This window comes from Oculina patagonica, chromosome 1, assembly GCF_052425735.1.
Source record: "Oculina patagonica isolate OP01 chromosome 1, crgOcupat, whole genome shotgun sequence".
Lineage (NCBI taxonomy): Eukaryota > Metazoa > Cnidaria > Anthozoa > Scleractinia > Oculinidae > Oculina > Oculina patagonica.
Genome location: NC_135758.1, coordinates 26,259,989 through 26,285,441, shown reverse-complemented (window position 1 = coordinate 26,285,441; position 25,453 = coordinate 26,259,989). Strand labels below are relative to the sequence as shown.

The 25,453-nt window shown below is 38.3% G+C and overlaps 2 protein-coding genes across 2 annotated transcripts in view; both read right to left on the bottom strand.

Moving 5' to 3' along the window:
• On the bottom strand, positions 1 to 23,056 carry LOC144642389 (uncharacterized). Its single transcript, XM_078501353.1, has 20 exons — positions 22,968 to 23,056; positions 21,341 to 21,435; positions 20,632 to 20,670; positions 20,240 to 20,389; positions 18,482 to 18,572; positions 17,635 to 17,861; positions 16,886 to 17,038; positions 15,143 to 15,233; positions 14,012 to 14,250; positions 13,276 to 13,428; positions 12,495 to 12,585; positions 12,047 to 12,282; positions 6,527 to 6,837; positions 5,870 to 6,008; positions 4,857 to 5,185; positions 3,210 to 3,348; positions 2,178 to 2,503; positions 1,394 to 1,532; positions 804 to 930; positions 1 to 675 (listed from the first exon to the last, which is right to left on the bottom strand). The coding sequence occupies exons 2-20, from the start codon at positions 21,411 to 21,413 to the stop codon at positions 651 to 653; spliced, it is 3,078 nt and encodes a 1,025-aa protein (XP_078357479.1). The 5' UTR covers positions 21,414 to 21,435; positions 22,968 to 23,056; the 3' UTR covers positions 1 to 650.
• Positions 1 to 25,453, bottom strand: part of LOC144646002 (uncharacterized) — an 88,534-nt gene that overhangs the window by 5,082 nt on the left and 57,999 nt on the right. The gene's annotated exons all lie outside the window — the stretch shown is intronic.

Below are 25,453 nucleotides of genomic sequence, written 5' to 3'. Positions count from 1 at the left end.
TTGAGAATGTCCACGTTCTGTTCACAGTTGGTCAGTTACATTATATAGTGGAATTGTGCTTTGGTGAGGGAAAGTGATTTGAAAATTAAAGTTTTAACCATATTTAGAATCCATTAAGCCTAGAGGTGACATGGACCAATTAGATAAGTACGAAACTCTAACCTCTCTTACTTTAACAGCCATTTGACGAATTAGTCGCCAAATTTCGTGACTTTTATAAAATTTCTCGGGGAACATTTCCTTTTTGACAACTGTTTGGTCATGTTTATTGGCGTTTCTGTGGCAGCCATGTTTTCATGGGGCGTTTTACAGAAATTTGGTATTTTTCCTTACTGAGATTTTGGTTTCAATTCCAAAGTCTTAATAGTTTTGCATTCTAATTCTATTCTCAATTTAATCTAGACAATTTCGTAGGCTTTCTGACATTCTTTAAAACTATTCAAAATACAAAGTGGCAGACTATTGGAATGTATTGCAATAATCTGCGTATTATGACGTCAGAATTGGCACATGACTGTTTACAAATTCTTAGGTTCGCCACGGTAACATGAGTTCCTTTTTTCCCTTTTGGTAAAACAAGCTTGGTGCCCTATTTCCCCCACCCCCTCCGACTCATAAACGAAAAGAAAGCCCATTCTTAACATATAACTTTAGCTATAGTGACAGCAAATTACACCGTAGGGCACGAAGTTCCCGGTGTTGTGGTCTGGCCTTTGTGTAGTAAATTACAGTATGTGTACAGCGCATTTGAACATTACATATGAAAAATGCGCTATATAAATTGATTATCATTATTATTATTATTTTCACCTGTTTGGCAGTAGTTTCCAGTATATTGAGATGTACATTCGCAACGGTAGTAACCTCCATCAAGATTTATACAGGTACCTCCGTTCTGGCAGCCATGATTTAACGCACATGGGTCAACAGCTTAAAACAGATTTGATATAAACCTTTAGAGCGGTTTTCACTTGAGTCTCTTAAGTTACTCGCTTCTGCTTTGGTTTGCATAACAACGCTTAATGGTTGCTTTAAATAAACCTCGCGCTACTTCGCCATCCAATCAGAAGTTAAAGCAAAACCAATCGTGACTCCATGACACAAGTTTTCCCTCGCTTGGTGCTGGCTCCGTAGATTTCCATCGAGTGTTTAATTGGTTCACTGGATTGTTTTCGTTCTTTGTAATCGACCACAGTGTTAACTTTGGTTTTTGTTTTACATCAGTCATATGAAAACTGTTCTACCACGCACTCTAAAAGAAATCGACCAGTTTTGCTAAAATGTTTAAACTGAAGCTATTCAAAAAGCTGTTTTGTATCTAAATTATTGTCGAAAGGTACCTAGGAAAGGTTAGGAAAGTCCTTAGTTAATTGTTAACTCTTGCCTGAATTACCTGGACAACCATAGAGCTCCACCCTCATCGATATGTGACCGTGCCAAGTGAGTGGAAGAAACCGCACATAGCGTGCCTCAAGTGGTGGGTAAAGTTTATGATAAACAACTGTGTCCCGGTCTGAGTTTGCAGCAAATTCCTATATCAGTAAAGTGGGAATATATCAAGTACTGCAATTACTCATTGATAATGGTCCGGAGTACGAGTACGGTTAGCACTTTTCAGTCCTAGTGCTTATGATTTCGATGACCACAATTGATTGTAGTCTCTTTCCGTTTGTCTCCCTTTTTAACTGGTCAATTTGTTTGTCTCCTATATAATTGTAATTGATATCAAAATGCCAAAAGTAAGTCTGCGTCGTCCAAAGTGTTTCGTCTTGCCGGAGCTTATCCATATAGCATAATGCGACTATTATCCCCCCCCCCCCTCCCCCTGTAAACGATGCTAGTCCATCCAAGCATTAAAAACTGGATGGATTGAGGGCTGTGACAGTTAAGTATCTCGCTCAATAACACAAAGCAATGACCCACAGGAGCAGACTTGAACTCGGTTCGCTCGATCAACTGGTCAACGACCGGGAGGAGTTAAAATTCTCACAACGTAACTGAAATGAACTGGAAGTAAAAATCGTACTCGATCTCGTACTCCTACTCCTATCCAATGGTCTGCATGCTCTAATCGAGCTTGTATTCGTCACAATAAACGATGATATTTTTATCTTTCTCTTTCTCTAAAAATTAGGAAGAAATTGAAATTCACTGTTGATGGAAGAAGTCTATTTCACCTTGCGGGCAGATTGTCCTTGTTCCTTGTAGTCCTGGAAGGTCACTCCATCGTTACTGTACTGGAGTTTGTACTTGGTAACCCATTGGTTAGCGGCATTCCTTCCTTGGGATGCGACATGTGTCACTCTTATGTAATTATTCAGATTAATCTGGAGCCATTGGTTTACATCGTTGCTTCGAGCTGACCAAGCTCCTTGTTTGCCTCCACCTGCTTTAAAGTGCAGTCTGCCCTGGATTGCGGCATGATTGGCATCCCATTGTGAAGAGGCACTGATTTGTCCGTCAGGGATTGCATAGTTTTCCATCCCGATAGCATCTTGACAATCTAATCATTACAAAAACAATGTGATATAAATGTGATTACATCATATTGTTCCTGTGGAAAGAATACAATCCCTAAAAAACTACAAGGCATTTCTTTCAAATTAACCACCACCATTAAACCATCATGTACTTTATAAACAATTTCGAAAAACTTGTCCTCATTTGTAACAAGGATAACTGTTTTGCAAATATACCTATTGTGCAGACTAAAAGGTAATTGAATGTTTAAATCTCAAGAGTTAGTCTGCATCGTCCAAAGTGTTCCATCTTGCCGGAGGTTATCCATATAGCATAATGTGACTAGTATTTCTGCTCCCCTGAAAACGACGCTAGTCCATCGAAGCATTACACAACGGGATGGATAGAGGGACTCTGAGAGTTAAGTTTATCTTCCAAATCTCGTCACAGTAAAACTGAAATGACAAGTTGGATTTCCCAGTTTTTAGTTATTAGTTTAAAGCTATTATTTTTTAGTTTTAGTTTTTAATTATTTTTTGTTATCGTCTCTAATTACCTGATAAATAAATCCCACAACAACTTGCTACCTCTGGGCAGTTTGGAACGATTATTTATTTTCTTCTTAAAAATATTCGCGCTACGATAGCTGTTTAGCTTTAATACTTTTGGTTCACATTAACACGAAAATTGTCTTCCGTTCTGAAACGAGTACCAGGATAAGGGGCAAAAAGAAAAATCTCCTAAAGTACCTGAACAAATGTAAAGTTCTGCCCTCATTGAGATGTGGTTGTGCCAAGCGAGTGGTAGAAACCTCACATAACGTGCCGTAATTGGCAGATTGAGTGAATGATAAACAACTGTATCACGGTCTGCGTTCGCAACGAATTCCTGTATCAGAAACAAAAAATCAATCTGGTTAGGATTTATCATTCTCGAAAATGCTTCTGGCATAAATAGTCACAATTAATTGGTCAAAATATACTATACATCACGAGGGAGAAACATTGGCTGGTAAAATAAGTCTGTTTTAATTCTAAAGAATTGATGAGCCAGATGGCATCGGTGCCATCGTCGGAAGCGTGACTCCGATTTCTGTGACATGAAGCGTCTAAGAGTGTTGCTCCCCCCCCCCCCCCCTCAGGTTACCCCTCGGCATGTGTCAGGTTCCTCTGACACCTGGGTTGAGAAGGGCGCTGTTAGCTTGTCTAAGAACGCAACATTATGAACTTATTTACCAGGGCTCGAACCCGGACCACTCGATACAGAAACCAATATTATCATTGAAATATAAGGTTAACATGAAGACCTTTGACAATAAGACAACTCTATGGAAATCGAATAAATAACGTACAAGAGGTCTTACTGGGAGTAAGATGTAAGTTAGGGTTAAAGACTATTCGCGCTGTTTTCACAAAGAAGACATTTTTTGGCAAAAGGTACAACTAAAAGACAAAATGAACTCAAATTTTCTTTAAAAAGTGCCCGATTGTCCCAGTTTTATATCATCGATTTATTTTAAGATCTTTCTGGAAAGGATCCGATTACTTGTTACAAAAAAATCATTTTTGAGTGAGAGGTTAGGAAAAGCCATTAAAAAGCATTTCGAACTGTGTATAAAGAAATGTGATTTTTTGTTCAATCAATCAATGTTAGTTTAGAGAAGTCGCGGAATATTCATAGATTCGTCAAAAAAGAAACTTATTCCAGAAACCTCTAAAAGTATCCGGTAACATTAATATGCTTGCTACCAAACAATGAACCGGCGTTCACGTAAAAATTATATAAAATTTATCGAATATTTAACATTTATTGGACGAGATTAAGCAAAATACATCGTGATTTGTCAGTGGCGAGCAGATCAATTATTTACCGAAGCCGATTATTTTCCGAAGCCGAAGGTTGAGGCAAATAATTGATCTGCGAGTCACTGCCAAAGCCAAGTTCAATAATTGTGTGATCACTCGAATTTGTTTTGCACAAGTACCTTCGGGAATTGCGTGTGAACCGCCTTTTTTACTGAAAAAAAGCAGACGAAAGCGTAACTTCGCCTATAGCTTCGTTTATACGAGCTGGTCTTCATCCAATTCTCTTTCTTTCCTTTATTGCCGAAATACAATAAAAGAAATTTCGATTGCCTACTTTGTATTTTCTCTGTTTTTCAGGCCTAGTAGACAAATCTAACCGCTCTTCTACAACTCTGGGAAACGAGCATTTTTCTCGGAAGTAGACAAAACTTCGCATGAGCAAAATATTATTTGCAGCAAAATCACTGTCAGACGTTTATGCGCACGAGCAGACCATTATTTGTAGGCAGTTATTTGCAGATCACGTGATGGGCTCTCGGCCAATGAAAAGGAAGGAAAAAATGCATCGAATGATTATAACATTTATTTCACCTTCGCAACAGATTGTCCTTGTTCCTTGTAGTCCTGGAAGGTTGCTCCATCGTCACTGTACTGCAACTTGTACTTGGTAACCCATTGGTCAGCGGCATTTCTTCCTTGGGTTGCTACACGTGTCACTCTTGTATACTTATCACCTAGATCCACCTGGAGCCATTGGTTTACATCGTTGCTTCGAGCTGACCAAGCTCCTTGCTTGCCTCCACCTGCTTTAAAGTGCAGTCTGCCCTGGATTGCGGCATGATTGACATCCCACTCTGAGGAGGCACTGATTTGTCCGTCAGGGATTATATAATTTTCCATGCCAAGAGCTTGTCGACAACCTGTTTTTTTAATGAATATCAATCAGCACATGAACAACGCCAATTAATAAGTCTAGCTAATAACTGGGCCATATCAATATAAACTAAGGTTGTATGGCGTTTACGGCATCGAACTTATGCGAAACAATTATAAAAAACACCATTATATAATGGCCAACCGATATTTCCTTAGTCTTTTAATATTTCCTGACCCTCATGACTGATAGTCTTTGTGATAAAAAACTTGGCATGCTGATGCATTGCACCTTATCTGAAGATGTTGAAAATTGGTACAAGTATTCAGATGATTAAATATTGCACTTTCTTTATTGCGAGCGTGTTCAAGTGTGCGTTCGATGACTTCGTATCGTCAAAGTTAATTGTCGGTAATTTTCATAGTCAATTACATTGTTTTTGACGAATTTTGTTGATAATGATTATTTCCTACTTTCTTAGTCTGCTAACTTGCCTAAATTTTAGGACTGTGACTAATAGTATGAATTTCTACTTACGACTGTCGTATGCGGCCTAGTCTTACCCTGACTTGGCCTAAAATTACACGCGCGCGACTTAGCATGTCACATACGACAGTCGCAAACAAAAATTACACCGTCGTAAGGCTTTAAAACGTCCTTTTTAGCAAATAATGCTTACAAAACTTTCCAAAATGATTTTCAAATGGAACATGTACGCAAACTACAGTACCTGGACAGCCGTAGACTTCCGCCCTCATTGAGATATGCCCGTGCCAAGCGAGAATTCGAAACCGGATGTAACGTGCCATAACAGGTGGACTGAGTCCATGATATACAACGGTGTGCTGGTCTGCATTTGCAATAAATTCCTAAATCAATAGAAAGGGAAAATCAGCTCCCTGATTAAAGATCATCGAACCCATTTGCAAGCCAAGCAACAAATTAATTACTGAGGTGGCCTCCCCCCCCCTTATAAGCCTTTTTTTTTCTGGAGATCTCCTCGCTTTACCATAATCAATGCTACCGTTATATCTCAATGTTAAGATGGCTAATAAATGATGATGATGATGATGATGATGATGATGATGATGATGATGATGATGATGATGACTAAGCGTGAAAGAAACCGATTTTGAGACTTGCCTCGACTTTTTTCAAATGCATTAACAACTCCAAAATGAAACGCTTGTCTAAACTGAGCATAGTTTATCGTTGGACAACCTTGACGTCTTTGAAAATCAATCAATTAGGGCCAGCTGATTCTTGCAATTGCTCATTTGCATTTTGTCAGGGGGCGGGGATGAAGATATACTGGTACAGCGTCCGTTAGTAAAGTCAAAATGAAGCTCAGATCGGAGTTTATCAACTTTTCGGTAGACTTGCTAACCTTCTCTGCAGCTTGTCCTTGTTCCCAGTAGTACTGGAAGTTTACTCCATCGTTACTGTACTGCAGTTTGTACTTTTGTACCCACTGGGGGTGATCACCTCTTCCTTGGGTTCCTACACCTGTCAATTTAGTGTACTTACTACCCAAATCAACCTGGTACCATTGATTTACATCGTTGGTGCGAGCCGACCAAGATCTAGGACTGCCTAGTCTGCCCTGAGGGATGCTCAGAATAGCGTCCCATTCTGTAGAAGCCGAGAGTTGACCGTCAGGGATTGCACCGTTCTCCAAGCCAAGAGCTCCGTGGCAATCTAAGGATTTCACATAAAGGGACTGTGTCACAGCTGAGTTAAGTTTATTTTATTAAGTTTTTCCAAGCACTCGCTATAAAAGGTAATGTAAGCGAAAAATTTTTATATGGATCTAAATGACAAAACCATAGCTTCATTACAACTAAATGTGTCTTTCGGGTTTTATAATTTAAAGTTACAAGCAATGGAGAGTAATTTTGACAACTGTCCAGGAATATATAAAAAAAAACAATATCGCATTCTGTTTCAATCTTCGTCACTTTTCAGGGGCAATCAACAGACCGTTTTGGCGAATATCTGTTCGGAATACCTATAATCGCCTCTGATTTTTCGGATTAAAGTGTGATGAAAAACTGGAGATTTCTACAGTTCAAACTTTCGTAACATGGCGAAAGTAATGCTTACTGTTTTCGGAGAGAGAAAATGTCGTTTAGGGCATGAAAAAAGGCCAGGTACGAATTCGAGAACGCAACATGTAAAGCGCCTCGTAAATTCGGGTAATATTCCGTTCCCGAAAATTTTCTGAAGTTTGAAAGTTCAGCCAGCGTAGCAGAAAAGATACAATTTTTAGCGATTAAAAATAGGGCTTTAAAACGCACAAAAAGGACACTTAAAACGGAAAAACAGTGTTTCGACACCTATAGTAAACTTTTCTCGTTGGGTGCCCCTTTCTTTCCTGTGTTATTGAAATGTTATATTTCTATTTCGTCAGATTTGATGGCCATTTAGTTCAAGGTGAGCAAATTTTTAAAGCCCGCCGCACAGAAGCCGATTTTTCGTCGGTTGTCAATAAAGTGTTCACTTCTCGGCAAGTGTGCGTTGAATTCAGACAAGTCTACGACAAGATCGGGCCTTGTCGGGCAATATTTGGCAGTGCTTGATCTTAATATATCTTTCGTGCCTTGTCGTTTAGACTCGGTCGCTTCATAACCAATGAAAAATCGTTGTTGCAGTCACATGATTTTGAATGAGTCGACCTCAAGCCTCAACGCGGTTAGTCGAAGCAAATTATGAGTAAGTATGCAGCAAGCTGACGGCCAGACAAATATAAAAAATGTTTCCTCTTCTACGACGAAAAATCGGTAGTGTGCGGCGAGCTTAAAGGAGCATGCTTTATAAAGGCTAAAGGCCTTCAAAAGCAAACTGTTATAGCGTACATGTCAGGTTTGATTAACAGTTGCAAGTTGGTGCAGTTACCCTGGTCGATAACAAGTTTTGAAAACGGAGCCCTTTCTCGTGTCGAACATACAAAGCCGACCAAATGTATGTGTACTAGTTGGCCAAGTGACCATATCGGTATGCATAATTATTTTGATAATTAGAGGCATTTAACATTATAACGGTTTGGTGAAAATATCCCTTCTGAAGCGAAACAAGTCTAATACTCCACGGAAAAGTGCAATCAGAGTTGCCATAGGACAACTGGTATTTCCTCATTAGGGCAAATAGTTCATCAAAACTCCCAAATCCTTTTTGTTAATCCCGCAAAGCTATACGTTTTATATACTTTATAAAGTAAAAACATCAGTCTCTATGATAACGTTGGTGTCGACTCAGTGCTTAGTTTCAGAAAAATTGCATTTCAAATTTGTTATATCCCGGATTAGCACATCATACTTCACATCTTTAGTTTTGCGCTCATACACTATACATGAGTTACGTAATGGTTTTCATTGATTAGTTGTATTAACACATGTAACCACCTTTTGTATTTTTTTTTTTTTAAGTTTTGTACACGGTCGACCCCCAAAATAGCGTAACAAAAACGGTCAATCCCCGGAAGCGGTAGCGAAACAAAAACCTATAACAAAGAACTTTGGCGGGCTTCATAAGTTCTTCCCTCTATTAACTGTGGTATAAAGAAAGAAGAGGCCACGTTTGCGCGTAAGCCAAATGTTGCCCAAGACAATACTTTGCATGAGTTACGTGAATCCGAGGTGAAATAAAAGTGATGTGATGTGATGGAAATGAACCACAACCGTGCCATAAGTCGAAATTCCATTTCTTCTTTTAGGCAAACATGTTCATCCTCTAGCCAAATGATATTTCAAGGCATCATTTTAATGGCTCCTGTCAACGTAGCTTTAACGTATAATTTATTCGTCGTCGTCTCTTCAAGGTTATTGGAGATGTAACAGTAGACATTTTATTTATGAAAAGAACTTAGCTTTCTCCGAAGAAAATCTCATCTTTTTTGTTCACACGCTTAGAGCAATGGCTTTGAAGGGGTAAGAAACAAAAGTCTGAAAGCATTATTATTGTGCTTCTACATGATAACTAAAAAAAGACGGAGGGAGAATTTCATCGCTTGCTAAATTATGTCCGAATTAACTTTAACGCCACATGCCAAGCTTCAAACTAAACCTTCGCATACGCATTCACAGCGGTGAGTAACATAAGCTGGAGAGACTGGTGAGCAAGGCCGCGCCGGTCACTTGTGAGCGAGGACCCCCCAACAAGTAGCGCAAGGATCGACTGAGAGAACAGCGTCAAACGACTGAATGTGGCCGACAAAATATCCGGATGGGGCGACACTGGCGCCGCCGAACCAACTGCTCCGCGCTGCGGTAATTAGAAAACTTATGGGTATCATGTTGGAAACTTGCTGAATTAAGCTGAGCGGAAGAGAGGAAGACGGGCTGCAGGATGGTATCGACGATCTGGAGCATCCCGAACTCACTGGAAATGTCGGCGTTCCGGGTCGCATAACGAGGGGCAGTTCTGATCGCCAGGCGCAAATGATGCTGAGGAGATTGCATGGTGATGAACTTTCGTTTATCAATTGTGAATTTTCAGATTATTCCGGTGCACCGCGGCTGGGTCAAAATTCATAAATTCCTAGGAGTTATTGGGGGGCGCACGCAAGAAACAGAGCTTTCACTTCTTGGATTGACATCGTGGAAAAAGTGTCAAAATTCAGGGCTATTCGTTTATTCGAACACGATTAAAACTTAGGCCTCTGATTGTATACGGTAGGACTTGACATGCAATAATTTTATTTGTTCGGTGACTATACTGTATTATGAGGGAGGGTTTCATTTGGACAAGGGCGAAGGACAAACAACCTCTTAAAGTTTTTTCTTTATTTTTTTTGTGTGTCGTGGTGTGTGTGTGTGTGTGCGTTGCTCGCGTTATTTTTTTTTTTATTTATTATTATATTTATTTTTTTTTTCGGTTACTCTTTTTTTGTACTTTAGTTTATTACATTCTTTTTTTTGTCTTAATTTAAAATTATTTATTATTTAGGGTTGGACAGACAAAAGAAGAAGTAATTTGATACTTGAAGAAAAGGCAAATTTTTATTTTCTTCAAAACGTTTCAGACGATATATTGTGGCAAAGTGAATGGGGAGGCAAGATTATTTTTTCTATGGACGCACACATGTTTGCATCTGTCTTCCGTTGCTTTTCCTACGCAGAGGCGAGTCTACCTAGCTAATGCTCCTGACCCCTCCCGGCTTGTGGGCATTTGTTGGTTCGCTTGGGCGGCTCGTGGGCTTTTATGCGGCCAGGCTTTTTTGTTATTCTCCAAATTGTGGCAGTCCTCAACGAATTTTGTTAGGCGGGGCTTCACCATAAATTTTCTCGGGAGGACCGTTTTGGGAGCTAAACGTAGCTTTTGGTCGGAACTGTCTTCACAACGCCGTGGAGAAATTTCCCAGATACTCCGATCTAGTTTTGGGGCATACTCTGTTAGATTCATTTTGTCGGATCAATTATCAGACAGCGGGGGCGATACATTGGTGAAATTTGGATATTAGTGATGTTATGGAATACATAAAATGGAAAAACGGGATCCTAGTATCTGTCGACTAAAAAGGCATTTGACACATTGGAATGGTCGTTCATTCGAAGCGTGTTAATCTCTTTATTCGGTGAAAATGTTAAACGATGGACGAGTGTCTTTTACACAAATGTTGAAAATGCAGTTTAAAAACGGGTTTGCGACAATGGTTCAGCCAACAAGGGGAGTAGACAAGGCTGCCCCCTATCACATATCTTTTTATTTTAAGCGCAGGTTATCTGTCCCTGTAGAAAGGCAACGGTGATACATTCTCTTTTGTGCGTTCTTTGGGGCCTTGTTCGGCTCTTCCGGTAATTCAAACACTGTGGTGGGCATGGGGAAAACTCCGAGCTGTCATCTCTGGGATTTTTCTGGCTAATATACTTTGAAGTACTCAGGGTCAAGGGGTCCCTTATTTGGGGTGTTGTGTAAATGAGTATACTATGGCCCAAACACTAAATTAAAAAGAAAGGGAAGAAGGGGACGCCCCTCGATTGAGGCTATCGTCTGGCTCCCGTCGAAGAAATTTGCTGGCTGGTGGACGCTTCGTGTCTACAACTTTTTGACTCTTTGGCTAAACTCTTTAATCTGGGGCTCCTTATTTAAAACGGAAACTAGTGGCAATTTTTTTCATGGTTCTCGGAATTCTCGTGACCTGTTAGATGAACAAGGCAGCTGCTCTCAAACGCATTTAAAACGAAAAAAATGTAAATAATTTTTAAATTAATGCTAGTGCAATTTGTTGTCTGAAAGGAAATTTTTATTGAATATTCGTTCATGTGCAAGATTTTTAAGGTTGATACGAAAGTATTTCAATACTGCGTTGGGGTAATCCTTGCAATAAGGCAGAACAGTGGGAAAATCGATATTACAGGTTCAAGAAAACAAGCTGAGAGATAATAATTTTTGCATCGGTGTGTTACTAAAAGAACTCTGCATTTGGTATACGAAGTGAGTGTTTATATTGTGGAGAACAGATTCGTGATTCTAATTGTCATTTTACTAAGACTTCTTGTCAAAGTGGTGCAATGGTTTATATGCAATAGTCTATTCTGCCGTCAGTTCAGGAATTTGGGGTTACTTCAACCTACCTAATAGAGCTAGTAAAAACTTAATTTTACCTTGCTATATCCCGCTATTTTATTTTACGTAGTTGCATAATAGTCTCTCCTTATCACAGATTTTGTGTAGAATTTAGTAGTACATGCTAAAAACTTAGGTAAACTTGTATCGGAGTTTCCATACTCCTTCTCGGTCTTCTTTTTTCTCTTCTCTTTATTCTCCACTGTAATATATTATTACGTAGTTTTACCATTAATTCATTGTAATATACTATATATGTGTGACTATCAATAAAAAAAAAAAAAAAAAAAAAAAAATAAGCTGTGTCACAACGTTGTTGTGTTTTGGATGTGTCATAACGTACTTGATGAGAGTGGAATGGTTATATAAATCTCGCTAGGTCCCTGGCCACTGTTCCGCCGTTCTTGCGTAATCCACGATGGTTTTGCCACGTGTGCCGGTCCCACGTGACCAACCAGAGCAAATGATCCTCGGAAGTCTAACGTCACGGGATCAACAGCACCAACTCTCTTAAGTGCATCAATCGCGGGATGCACGCGAACTGAACCTTCATCTTGGACAGCGACCAGAACGATTTTACTGTGGTGAGAGACAAGCAGGTGGTGGAATATTAAATCGCATCGGACTACGTACAGCCTGAAAGCTGTTTCTATTTCTCTTACCTAAAACTAACGTAATCAGAAAGTTGCACCAAAAAATAACCGAGAAGGAATTAGTTTAACAGCTCACTTTAGAATAGTTTACCAAAAGTTCGAGACAGCCTAAGTATAACTAACATAAATGTTACATACTATCCAGTTATGCCATTTAGATAGTCTCTTAGTTTGTCTCCAGCCGAACCATCTCCATGCGTGTCAAACCGTTGAGCTCCAAGGAAGGCACCTACATCAAAGAAAGGTTATTTACCTGAAATACTTTATTATAGTGTCTGAGGTATTTAGCTTAAAAAACTAATTGGGGACACTATTTACATTAACATATATTTAAGCTATTTAAAGTTAAAATATTTACACTTAAATTCTAAGAAAAAAAAAGAAACGTACTACATATAATAGATAAATAGATAAATAAATGAATAAATAAATAAATGACAATAGAATATAAAATTTTATAATAAAAGTAGGTGAAAGATAAAAATTGCAGTTAACAATTAAATTATGAATGATATGCTTTTTCATTGCAGTGCTTCGTAAAACACTACAAAATATACCTTACCATTTGAAAATTGTAGTTAGTAAATGTAATGAAAGTACTAAAACTTAGCATTCATTCTACCGTGTAATTAAACAACCAATCAGCACACTTCGCCAGTCCCAAGAGGTCTATCTAGTGGCTCTGATTGTATTTTTTCCCTTTTTTTAACCTGTGTAAGCAGTAACCAATCATGTAGTTTTTGAATTGACCCCAAATGAAAGCGCCCTACGTTTTTTAAGTTGGGGATTAATTTTGGGTTTGGAGAGAGAAGTCGATTTACCCTGAATAACTAACTCATGCAGTGTCCTTGATAAAATTTTACAGACCAAAAGAAAACTAAAAACAATCAAACTCTTCCGCAAAGCCGGTATAAATTACCTGTTGCATCGTCCAAAATAACAACGTTATGTCCCCTGCCTTTGGGAGAGTATTCTTTTCCATTCACCTTGATGTAAGCAATACCGCATGTGTTGGGCGTTTTACCTGGATCATTACAACCTTCGCTTCGGACATGAATATCCACCGAAGGAGCTAAAAGGAAATCAGAGATGTATTTTATTTTATACTAGTAGTGTCACAAAATTATACATAACTGTTGATCAGAATCATTTTGAAATCTTTGAAAGTTACTATGGAATCGTTAAAGGGACAATGTAACCAATTTTACTTCAAAAAACGCAAGTGCTCCCTCGGACGTACCAAAAGAAAGATGTTCGGACATACAATACATCCTATAAGTTTCATTGTTATTGCTTTAATATTCTGGAAGTTACATAGGGGGGCTTCCCCCCCCAGGTCTGAGAAGGTCAGAAAAAGCCCGGTGGGATAGGGTTAATTGCGTGATATTAACCCTCGGACGTACACTTGTGTTGTCACTTGATGTCAAAGCCAACAAAATTTACGTCACCTTTAAGATTAATCTGCGGGATCTCTATACAAAATAAAAATAATTGCAAAATAATGTCGCAGTGCCCTAGTAGAGCGAAAACCCTGGGGGAGAGGGAGGTTCCATCAACCCCACTCTTGTACGAAGGCCTGGGCATGAATTTGCTTGTACGTCCGAGGGTTAAAACTCGCTTTTCTTCAATAATAGAAGTGCACCGAATTTCCTTACGACGGCTTAGTGAGAGTGGAATTCTCGAGGAGACCTCGCTGGGTCCCTGGGCTTTATTTCGAACTTGCTGCATAATCCACGCTGGTCTTTTATTAGCTGCATCTGCGTGTCCAACAAGAGCAAATGATCCTCTGTAGTCTACTAAGACGGGGTCAACGGCGCCTACTCTCTTAAGTGCATCCACCGCGGAATTCATATTATTTCGACCTTCATCTTGAACACCAACTAAAACGATTTTGCTGCAGCGAGGAAAGAAAATTGAGTTTTAAAGATAGTTTCACGCATTACTATACGTTTAAAATTTTATACGATCATTATCCAAAAGGCTTGTCTAAATTCCTTTTAGAGCGGTTTTCCATTGACTGAGTTAAGCCCAAAATCAAAACATTCACTCAATCCAATTACAAAAAAGGGAACCAATCAAAAATCTAAATAAATGCATGTTGCCGTCCAAAGCGTAGAACATAGTTCTACTTCTGATTGGATGATTTAGTGGCGTGAGATTTTTGAACCAGCAACTATGGCCCTGTCCACACTGACCCGAATAAATTTGAATACGCATCTATTTTACCGGATAGGCCAACCGTCCACACTGGAATGGCGTTCTCGGTCACCGAAACGGTACTTTTCAAAAACACTTTGCAAAGTTGGTAAATTTGAAAACGCCTGCTAGGTGGTGTAGTGTGGACGGCAAAAGCGGGCGAGACAGGGACTTTTTGAAAACGCCGACGTAAAATAGTCATGTATTCTCTGTCAAAACAAAAGGTTTAATTAGTTTAACAATAGCTCTGTGCATGCGCGCCTTGTAACTCTGCGTGCAATCAAGTGTATTGTTTTTAATTTAACCCGGGTTAATGTGGACAAAAAAAAATTATATGGCGTTTTTAAATTTCTCCGTTTTCAAATTTACCCAGGTTAATGTGGACAGGGCCTAAATGCAAATTACTTTCCATACTCGATTGAAAACAAAAATTTTGGAAGTAAGGTAGTGTTGTGCTCTCTATGGTTTAAAATGCCCTATAAATTAACTTGGTATGAGTTGCACTTATTTTATTAAACTAAGTTTTTGGACACGTTATTTGTCGTTCGAGTTAAATAAGGTCAATGTAAGAAATTTGAAATTTTACTCACTCTCCTGTTTGTGCGTTTAGATAGTCTCTGAGGCGATCACCAGCAGTGCCATCTCCATGAGTGTCAAATGAAACTGCACCAAGGACAGCAGCTATATCAAAGTAAAGAAATTCCCTGGTTTAATCTTGCTGAATGAAGATTTGTGCAAATGTAGCAAATATAAAAAAAAAACGAAAACAGACGGACTTATACATCAAGCACAACGAAGTAGGGAGAGGAAAGAAAAATCTTATAAAAGGACAACAAAGAAAGATAGTGTACTATAGCTACTACAGTTAATTAAGACAAAGAAAAATTTTTACTCAAGGTTATTGTTAAAAGATTCTGATACATTGTTCCATGTCATTATTTAACGATTATTCCATGAGCTCGCGTTGGATACGAGGTGGTAAATAGCAAACGAGAAGTGAAGCGCCACATTGGCTATAACCATTCGTTCACGTCTTATTGGCTATATAACCATTTGTATTTAACAAGGGCCAATTGAATAACTGTTTTATCGAATTCTTTTTTTAATTATAAATCGACTGGACATTTTATTTTGAATTAAGATAAGTGATACTACAAGGAGGCGGTAAAATTTGCGGTGTGTTCGTTCATTTCTTGAGTTAAATGAAACACGCGCGGTAAAAGGTAACGAACCATACTTTGTGTGAAGTGCTTAGCTATGTCGAACACTGAATGGAATTCTGTCAGTTCTCCAGTTTATTTCTTCTGCTGCCCAGTCAATCCGTTGCTCTTGTTGCACATTTACAAGCTCAGTATCTTAAATTAAACATTTTTGCATCAAATTTTTGTTTTGCGTAGTTGAGTTAACTATGGAATTTTTGTGTTTTTTGTGTGGTTTTAGCGAAGGCATTTCCCTTTATCTCTTGTATACGTAACGCTCGCTTAATTCGCTGTTTTAATTCATTTTTGTGATGAAATTTCGCTTCTCGCAAAAAAAGTTGAGTGGTACTTGTCGCAAACATTTCCCATGTAAGGTCAAACATAGTTGTTATGACTGATAACTGAGATTCAGTGAATCAATCAGAAAGCTATAAATGCATAATAATATGTCGTTTTTCTCAAAAGTAAAGTTGGAAATGATATTTTTTTTCTGTTTCGTCGCTTCACTCGTGTGTTTCATTCGACGTACCCAGTGTAGGGAGATCAATACAGAAACACTGAAGTTGGTTAGTAAAGAATAATATTAAATAGATTTAGCCAAGCCTAAAAGCGGAGCTCTCAATTTAAAAACAGAAAAAATATAGCACTTGAGCCCGCGATCCAATGTAAACCATTATTTGGTCAACGGTCAAAAAACATGCGACCTCGATGAGTTCTATATGTGAGCCCTCGATATGGTCATGTGATACTGGTCAGCGGATACGTTGTTTTGACAGCTGTCAAATTGACCATGACATGGAAGTCCAATATCAAAGATGTAAGCTGGCATTAACCATAACCTCAAACCGATTTCTGGAGTATGGCCGCCATGTTGGGGCAACTTCGTCGTCGTCGTCGTCGTCGTCGTCGTCGCACCCGCACGCGAGCCATGCAGCTAGACATGATGACCATGAAAAACCAAAAGCATGGTTCTGTTAATTTTCTATGGGTATGGGGATCTGCTCTGAGGCCCTTCAGGCCGCTTGGAGCTCCGCTAAAAACATTTTTTTTATTTGTGCTTGTTTGATATGGCGATGGCAACCATTTTGCGTGATCGTGGCATGATTAGTTGGACTATTGCTAAACTCCCATTACCTGTTCCACCGTCTAGAATAACAACGTTATGTCCTCTATGGTGGAGCGAATGATCTCTTCCATCAACATTGAGGTAAGCAATACCACATGTGCCAGGCGCTTTTCCTGGATCTTCGCAACCTTCGCTTCGAACGTGAACATCAACAAAAGCATCTGCAAGGAAACCAACGATACAATCAATCTGTTTCGAAAAAAAAAAAGGATTTGTGTATTGACTAGCCTGCGAGCAGGCTCACTTTGGGGCAAACACGAGAGAGCAAACACGAGAGCTACACGTGAGCGGCGTAGCCGCGACAGCGAGTGGGGCCACTCCCCGCCTTATCGCTACGCTCGCCACTCGCGCGTGCCCCAAGGTATATTCGCGCGTGCCCCAAGGTGAGCCTGCTCGCAGGCTATGTATTGACAAACTTTCCGCATCGTCATAAATGTTTACAATTGAGTAAACACCAAACGTTTGGCTCTCTTCCCTTCATCGTTTCATCATCAGTTGTTTACCTTACTATTGAGATTGAATGGGTAGCAGTGGTAGCCATGTTTTTCCATTTTTTTTTTATTTTTCTTAATATGTTAATTATCGCTTAGGCTTTATAAAAAAGCTCTGTTTTGATTACTTTTCAATCAGTTTTAGTGGTTATCTGACGCCATGAAAAAAAAAATCAAGAAATCCAAATTGAGCAACTAGGATGGCTGATGTTCCAAAACATGGCGTAATTCACGTTATATGTAATTAAGATAGGTAGTGCACGTACTAGGTGTAAGGGGAACTCTCAATGAGATTTCACTGGGTCCCTGGTATCTTCTCGCCTGCTGTTGTGCAACCCAAGATGGTTTTTTCACTCGTGCGTATCCAACAAGAGCATAGGATCCTCGGAAATCTATCAAAATAGGATCAGTAGCGCCCAGTCTCTTGAGAGCATCAACTGCTTCTGGAAAGTGATTTGCGCCCGCGTCTTGAATGGCGACCAGAACGATTTTGCTGCGGCGAGGACAAACATTGTATTAATGAAGAAAAATAAAAATAGTATTTTCGTTCAGACTACTTATGATTCATTGTCTCTTAGTATCGAGAAACTCGTGACAGGACCGATCGTCAATTTCGACCAAATCTGGTTTATGAACGTATACTAAAATACGAACACTGCAATGAGCAACTTATCAGTGACCATTAACCGCTAACCGCTAAAAATTACTTACAATTAAAAACTAATAACAAAGCACTTAAAATTAAACTACAAACTGCTCACTAAAGATGGCGTAGTGCAAACGTGACTAAATTGGTTCGGGAAAGGAGAGGGGGAAATATTCAACTCACTGGGCAGAGGATAGAGAAAAAAACGAGCGAACCCAAGAAGCAATTCCATAAAGCTTGAGATGTGGTTTTCGTTTTCTTGTATTTTGAGACAAGGACAAGTCAGTATTTATGTTCCAAATAAAAGCTTTATTATCACTAAAAAATGCATGGTTCCCCAACTTTCCGTGTTTTGATTCCAGTAGCCATTGCTAAGATTCCTGATAAGATCTAATTTTCCGGCTTAGTCATGAACCTCGCAAAACATCTGTATATTTAGGAGCAAGTGTTAAAAAGATTATACTTACTCTCCATGAATGGCATTAAGATAGTCTCTCAAGCGGTTACCGGCGGTACCATCTCCGTGAGTGTCAAAAGACGCTGCCCCATCCACGACCCCTTAAAATGAGACACAATAAGATCATATCTGCATTACTTTTTTAAAACTTTCTACAAGAAGTATTAGAAGCAACAGCAGCAGTAGCAGCAGTAGCAGTAACAGTAGCAGTAGCCGTAGTAGAAGTAGTAGAGGTAGTAGAAGTATTAGTGGTAGGGGTAGTCGAGTAGTGGTAGTGATAGTGGTAGTGGTAGTGGTAGTGGTAGTGGTAGTGGTAGTGGTAGTGGTAGTGGTAGTGGTAGTGGTAGTGGTAGTGGTAGTGGTAGTGGTAGTGGTAGTGGTAGTGGTAGCGGTAGCGGTAGCGGTAGTGGTAGCGGTCGTGGTAGTGGGAGTGGTAGTGGGAGTGGTAGTGAGAGTGGGAGTGGGAGTGGTAGTGGGAGTGGTAGTTGTAGTTGTAGTGGTAGTGGTAGTGGTAGTGGTAGTGGTAGTGGTAGTGGTAGTGGTAGTGGTAGTGGTAGTGGTAGTGGTAGTGGTAGTGGTAGTGGTAGTGGTAGTGGTAGTGGTAGTGGTAGTAGTAGTTGCCCCGCAGGGTTTCGGCTCAGAGGCCGAAACCCGAGAAAACATCCTTAGACGTTTTCATCATCAAAGGTGAGAAAATCTTGCGACATCTTTGACAAGTCAGTTGGCGATACGAAGCCCGTGCTTTCCTCTTCCAGGCCAATTAGTAGTTCGGTAGTTTTTAAACAAACGTATGATGATACAAAAAGATCATTATTTTTCCAATAGAAACAAATACGAGGACTTGACATTTTAAGACACTTATCTCATCGTTCCTTTTTGTTTACTTTTTACTAATTAAAATTAATTTCTAGTTGTTGTTTCGCGTGTATAAAAGCACCATTAAGTAGAATTACTTGTCTTAAGGTGAAAAGACCTTATATTTTACAAATTCAAGCCAAAAGATAGACGGTTTATAAAAAGTTTACCTCCAAATTCGGCCGCAAAGTTTTCTTGGCCAGGAAGCGGACCTTCAGTGCGCTTACACTCCCCTTCTCAGTAATTCAAAAATTTCAATGGCGCATTCAAACATGCTAAGCGTGTGTCAGTTTGTAACGGACATCATCTTACTCTAATGGTGGTGGACAGAGGCTACCGACATTAACGTTTAGATCGGATGAATCTTAATAATAATCAGTCTACTGATCGACACAGGCAAAGTGTATTTTAACTGTGTTTTCTGTGATTGTTATTGTTATTGTTTCTTTTTTGTTTTAACCTTTTTCCTCAATCTAATGCTACTGCTCTCAGGTGTAAGTCATTATATTTTTTTTTGTCTACGAGTAATTTATTTGAGCGACTAATCCACGAGCTGCACACAAATGCGCCAATGGAGAACGTCTAGTGTCCTGCTGGACACCTTTTTTAGCATATGGCTTAATTATTTTCGTTGTATTAGGAAAGTTGACAGCAACAACAACCAAATTCAGACTTAAAATTGTGCAGAGGCATGTCTCACTGACGTCCTACGACCGTCTCAAGATCTTTTCACCTTAAGACATGAAAAAATATATCTGCAAAAACGCTGCTCCCGGGTCACGTTTCAGGCCGTACTAGGTTTTCGTCGACGTTGTGGTTGTAGTTGTTTCTGTTTGTTACTGTTGTTGTTGTTGTTGTAGGTTCTGCTTGTTAACAACACGAAACGCGCACAGTGTTTGGTTTATTATCTTACCTGTTGTAGCGTCCACGATAACAACGTTATGTCCTCTGCCGTGGGGAGAATAATCCCTTCCATTTACCTTGAGGTAAGCAATACCACATGGTGGCGCTTTTCCTGGATCATCGCAACCTTCGCTTCGGACGTTAATATCCACGTAGGGTCCTGTAATGAAATGAGCGCAAAGTACATTATGAGTACATTATCAGTAACAGAAATACCTTCATTTTACCTTTAAGTGATTTTTCGATTCACATAGGTTCACATCTTTACGTGTTCTGCAGATGGATTTCTTATATAGAGTTCATGTCCTCTATTGACCAACTTTTACACTGTCGAGAATAATACATCTATTTATAATTTATCATGAGCGAACCAGTACTGTTATCTAGGTTATATGATTGTACCTGGGACTGCTCTACGCTTTCGATTTCGTGCAAGAAGATCTAAAATAAATAAGACAACATTACCAAACTGAATTAATAAACTAATTATGTTAACTACGTAATGTAGAGGTAGCATTGTGAGAGCACAATACTGAAAAAAAAAATGATTATAAACTGTTATTCTTAACTTTAATTTCTGTAAAACATGTGGTTTACTAGAATAAGGTGATATTTCAACTTGTTACCTTGTGTAGGTTGTTTCTGCTATGAAAAAAGGAAAATATATACCACACCTCCGAAACTGAATTTTGCATACCACTGCGATGTAAATAAAAATCATCGATGGATTTGAAAGGTAAAAATAAATGTAAATTCTACTTTCCTACTTAAATTACGGCTACTAAAGTGCAATAACATACATGTAATTTGGGAAAAAGTTAATGCAATATAAAAATTAACCCGTCTTTCTAGTGAAATTTAACTCGTCTCACTTGTTTTTGACACAGACCGTCTTAGTTAAAGATTCGATCTTTTTTGTTTTAAATCAATTTAGTTGACATTGATTAAGATCTGAATATCGCAATACACTACTGTTTCAACAAAACAGATAGAGCAGTAAAGCAAATACACGAAATAAACTGGATTTTTTCAAACCTGGTTAATCGAGATTGAGATAAAGCGTTAAAAAACGCCAAAATAACGACGATTTTGAGATTTTTATGGCTTGAACCTTTAATGGTTCGCCTACTTCTGCACACATCCACCAACAGCACAACAATCAAACAAAACAGAAGAAATTTCATCGTAGAATGAGGCCGCCTGAACCTGCAAATTAAAAATTACAATATTATCATATTTTCAAAACATCATATGTACAAATTGTCTACAGTTTTATCCGACGACAGATTTGATCCTCACTTCATTAAAAGAGCCTCGCAGCTCTTATAAGTTTTGTATCCGTAAGTTTCACGACAATCATGACCATGCAACTCTTTGCACAAAAAAACTGGTTAATTTTACTGTAAAAATTCTACGCTAATGCAGTTGAGTTAGCTGATAAACATATAGCGGTAAAGGGCGGCCAGAACTCCCATCTAAAAGACTAATATGATACTCAAAGCTTTAAAAAATTACAACAAATAACGAAAGTTTCATTGATAAAAAAGAACTGAATAATCAGAAAACCAAGGCAAATACATTCAGTGCTACAAGAAACAGAATTTTAAGCTAAATACAATAAACAATTGAAATAAATAGGTTATATCTCTCCGAGTTATGAATTATCGTGTATTTGCCACTTTATTTTCCAAGAGACATTAACAGTATAACACATAAAGCATGTGCGGAACGACCTTGCAAAGCTTTGCAAGATTCAGAACCATAGGTTTCTCTACTGACGAGAAATAAAGCCATCAAGTCGTGTACTCTACCCACTTACGTTTTACCTGCAGTGAAAACCCATGTGTATAATGAGTGTATTTGAGATTTGTGGTTTAATAATTTGCGATCCTTTGTTTAGATTATCTAGAAAATATTTGTTCAATGTTGCCTTAAAATAAATGAACCCAAACAACCGGACCAATAAACACACGTGTTCTATTAGGTATTAAAGCTCACCAAGTTTGTCAGAAAGCAACAAAATTCGTAAGGTCTTTTTTTGTCTCGGGTGCGGATTTTTTTTCAACGTTTTGATCCCCTAAAGAAATCATATACATTAGGTGTTTATTGTTTAATACTGTTCAAAGAAGAAGGGTCAGGCGCGAAATGAAAACGTAATGAAATGAAATCTTCGTCAAAGTGAATCAAACAGCAATCTGTCGAAGTTTATGAAAGTTGGCCGTTAAATTTGAAGGACGAAACACAAGGCAGAACTAGACACTTGGCTGTATGATTTAAAAACAAACTATGCGAATTTTCTTTGATGCAACAAGGTCAAAATGAATAATTAACCTGCAAGCAGCAGGCACACCGATCTGAACTGTCCGTCTTCTGAACACGATTTCATCGCTACAGTTATAAACGGAAAAGACGCTTCCAAATGTAGAGCCTTGTTCTGTTTTTCAATGAAAATTGATTTTAGCTATCTGTTTTGTGAATCTGGATTCAAGTAGGAAATATAGGACGTTTGACTGTTTTATTACGTTTGAGTGAGATTAGCAAGCATTGGAAAGCATTTAACATACCTTCAGAGACGCCTTTATCAAAAACCAAATGTAGAGTCTTGTTCTGTTTTTCAATGAAAATTGATTTTAGCTATCTGTTTTGTGAATCTGGATTCAAGTAGGAAAATATAGGACGTTTGACTGTTTTATTACGTTTGAGTGAGATTAGCAAGCACTGGAAAGCATTTAACATACCTTCAGAGACGCCTTTATCAAAAACCTCCGTTGAATACCTGTTTGTAACAAATGTGTAATAAAAAGCAACAGCTCTTGTAACAATTGAGACTATAGCCGAGTGTTCTTTTATGAATAATAGGTCGTCTAAACGCCTCGTTTTATTGACATTGACATATCAAAAACAGTTTGCAGTTGTTATAATATCTTGGGAAACTTACGTGGTTTAGCAGCTGAATCGAATATTCTGTATTGAAGTAAAGAGTAATTAATGAGAACTACTCTTACGGACAACTCAATTTCAAGTGAAATAAACCTTCTGTTGGTTGTGAACTGAAGTTGTCTGTTTTTCCGAGTTCCTGCGTAAAGACGAAATGTTAAATAAAAATTATTACAGAAGATATCAATACACGGTTAAAGACAACAGCTAAGTACATATCATATATACATATTCATTTATTATATTACCTTGGATTTGAAATGTGCAAACAATCATGACGAAATAAGAAGCCATTTCATTTAATTTTTAATGAATGATACTTAACATGCATTTTAATTTGGTTTCTCATTAAAGAGACTACATTCAAATTGTCAGGTTTAAACAATCATCCCTTCAAACTTTTCAATTCCCGTTTTAATTTATTTCTTTCCTTTAGGTTTTATGCAAGTGATCGCAAGTGTATTTTAAGTATTTTTTTTCCTATGGTGTTTGCTAGCTGTTAAAAAACGTGTTGCGTGTGGGTTGCGATAAATACTATTTAGCAAAATTGCCCGATGTGACGAAGTCGAGCAGCTAGACAAATACCTAAGTGATTCTCATTTGTGCTCATGAGCGTTTTCAATGATTTGTAACAAGAACATCAAAAGTATCTCCACTAAGTTTCATTCTTCGTGTGGGAGGAAACCTTTGATCGTATTTTCTATTTTATGGTTGCTGTTAAGGAGGAATATTACTGATTAATTAGCGTTGTTCTGAATTTCTGTTACGTGAGATCAACATTATTTATTGACATAGCTATTTAAACGTGGACAAGCCAATTTTCACAATTTATTCTAACTATAATGGGTCAAATGCATTTGAGATTTGGAAATGATAATTAATTTAAATGGGCTTTGTAACAAGCGCAACATAATTAAAGAAATATCCGATGATCTCTTTAAAAAAAACTCAGTTCATGATCATTGTACCTATTTGAATAAAATTGACACGCGATTTTGTATGGAAAGCTTGAAACATCAAACCCTCCACTAAAGGACGGATCGACAGTGTTACGGACAAAAAGCGTACTTTCGATTGTATCCAAAGAAAATATATTTTTATTTGTCCAAAATTAACCATGCATATTCGTCTTTGCTGATTTCAAGCATGTACAATATAAAAAAAAGTTCCCAAGCAATAAAAAAGACTAATTTCTCTTCGAATTTATCGGTTCCATTTTGGTGTCAAGAATATGTTCAAGTGAGCTCAAGTTTCCATAGCAACAATACTTTGAAAAGACATCTATCCCCCGAGCATTTTTACATTAAAATGTTTGATTTGAGGGATAAGAGTTGGAAAAGAATTTTTTTCAACTCTTATCGACCACCTGTAAACGAAAAATCGACGATAGCTCAATTGGTTGTTTTAAAAGGAAAGCTAGAGTTTGAATCTGTTTCACTGAACTCTCGTGGACTTCCATTCTCATTCAATCTAACCTTTTGATCAATATAATATAATTATCAATCAATCCTTCTGCAATACGTCTCCTTCTGCATTGAAGTATTTCCATCTTTTTTGACGCTCTGCTTTAAAGAAGAGTAAGTCATACATATTTTTAAGTAATTTTATTCTTCTAGAAGGTTTTGTTTTCAGCAAATAGCTGCCTAAACTCGATTTGCACTTAATGCTGAAAATTGCGTACTGTTCGAGTTTCTTTACATGACATTTCGCAATTTAAACACAAAGCTATAATTGCAGATTCTCATCGTGTTTCTTCTCCAGGGCCTGGTTGGTCAAAACCGTGATTAACGCTTATCCACGATTAAATATGTTAATCGTCAATTCAAATTTAATCTGCGATAAGATTTCCTTGCTGAAAGCCCGATAAGCGCTAATCTGACTTAAATCGGCCGGTTAAACTACATTGTATAAGCATCTCCTTAGGGGGATTAACTCCTTAATCAGCCGATTAAACTGGGCGCAAAATGGTCGACTTGTTGTTTTACCTCCCTGGCCTCGCATGAGACAAAGAGGCCCACAAAGTTATCGATATAACGATAGCATACTTGCATATAGTGATCAAGAGCTTTAGTCTCGCAACAGATTTTGCAGAGCGTTTATTCAATACATTACAAACCTCATAGAGGCGGGTTTACGAGGGAAACGAAACTTCACCGTTTAACGGGCAGACCACAACGTATCTCAACCGCTATCCGCCAAGCAGAACGAATTCATAAAGTGGCCAACAACTACAGCCGCTTTCAATGACCAATTAGTTTTACGTGACCGCCTCTGTTTTCCTTGGCAT

Coding starts and splice junctions, on each gene's coding strand:
- LOC144642389 (XM_078501353.1), bottom strand. CDS start 21,413: ATGAAATTTCTTCTGTTTTGTTTGATTGTTGTGCTGTTGGTGGATGTG. Junction 5,186..5,869: donor GGAAGTCTACGGCTGTCCAG/GTACTGTAGTTT, acceptor TTAAAAAAACAG/GTTGTCGACAAGCTCTTGGC. Junction 2,504..3,209: donor AGAACTTTACATTTGTTCAG/GTACTTTAGGAG, acceptor TGTAATGATTAG/ATTGTCAAGATGCTATCGGG.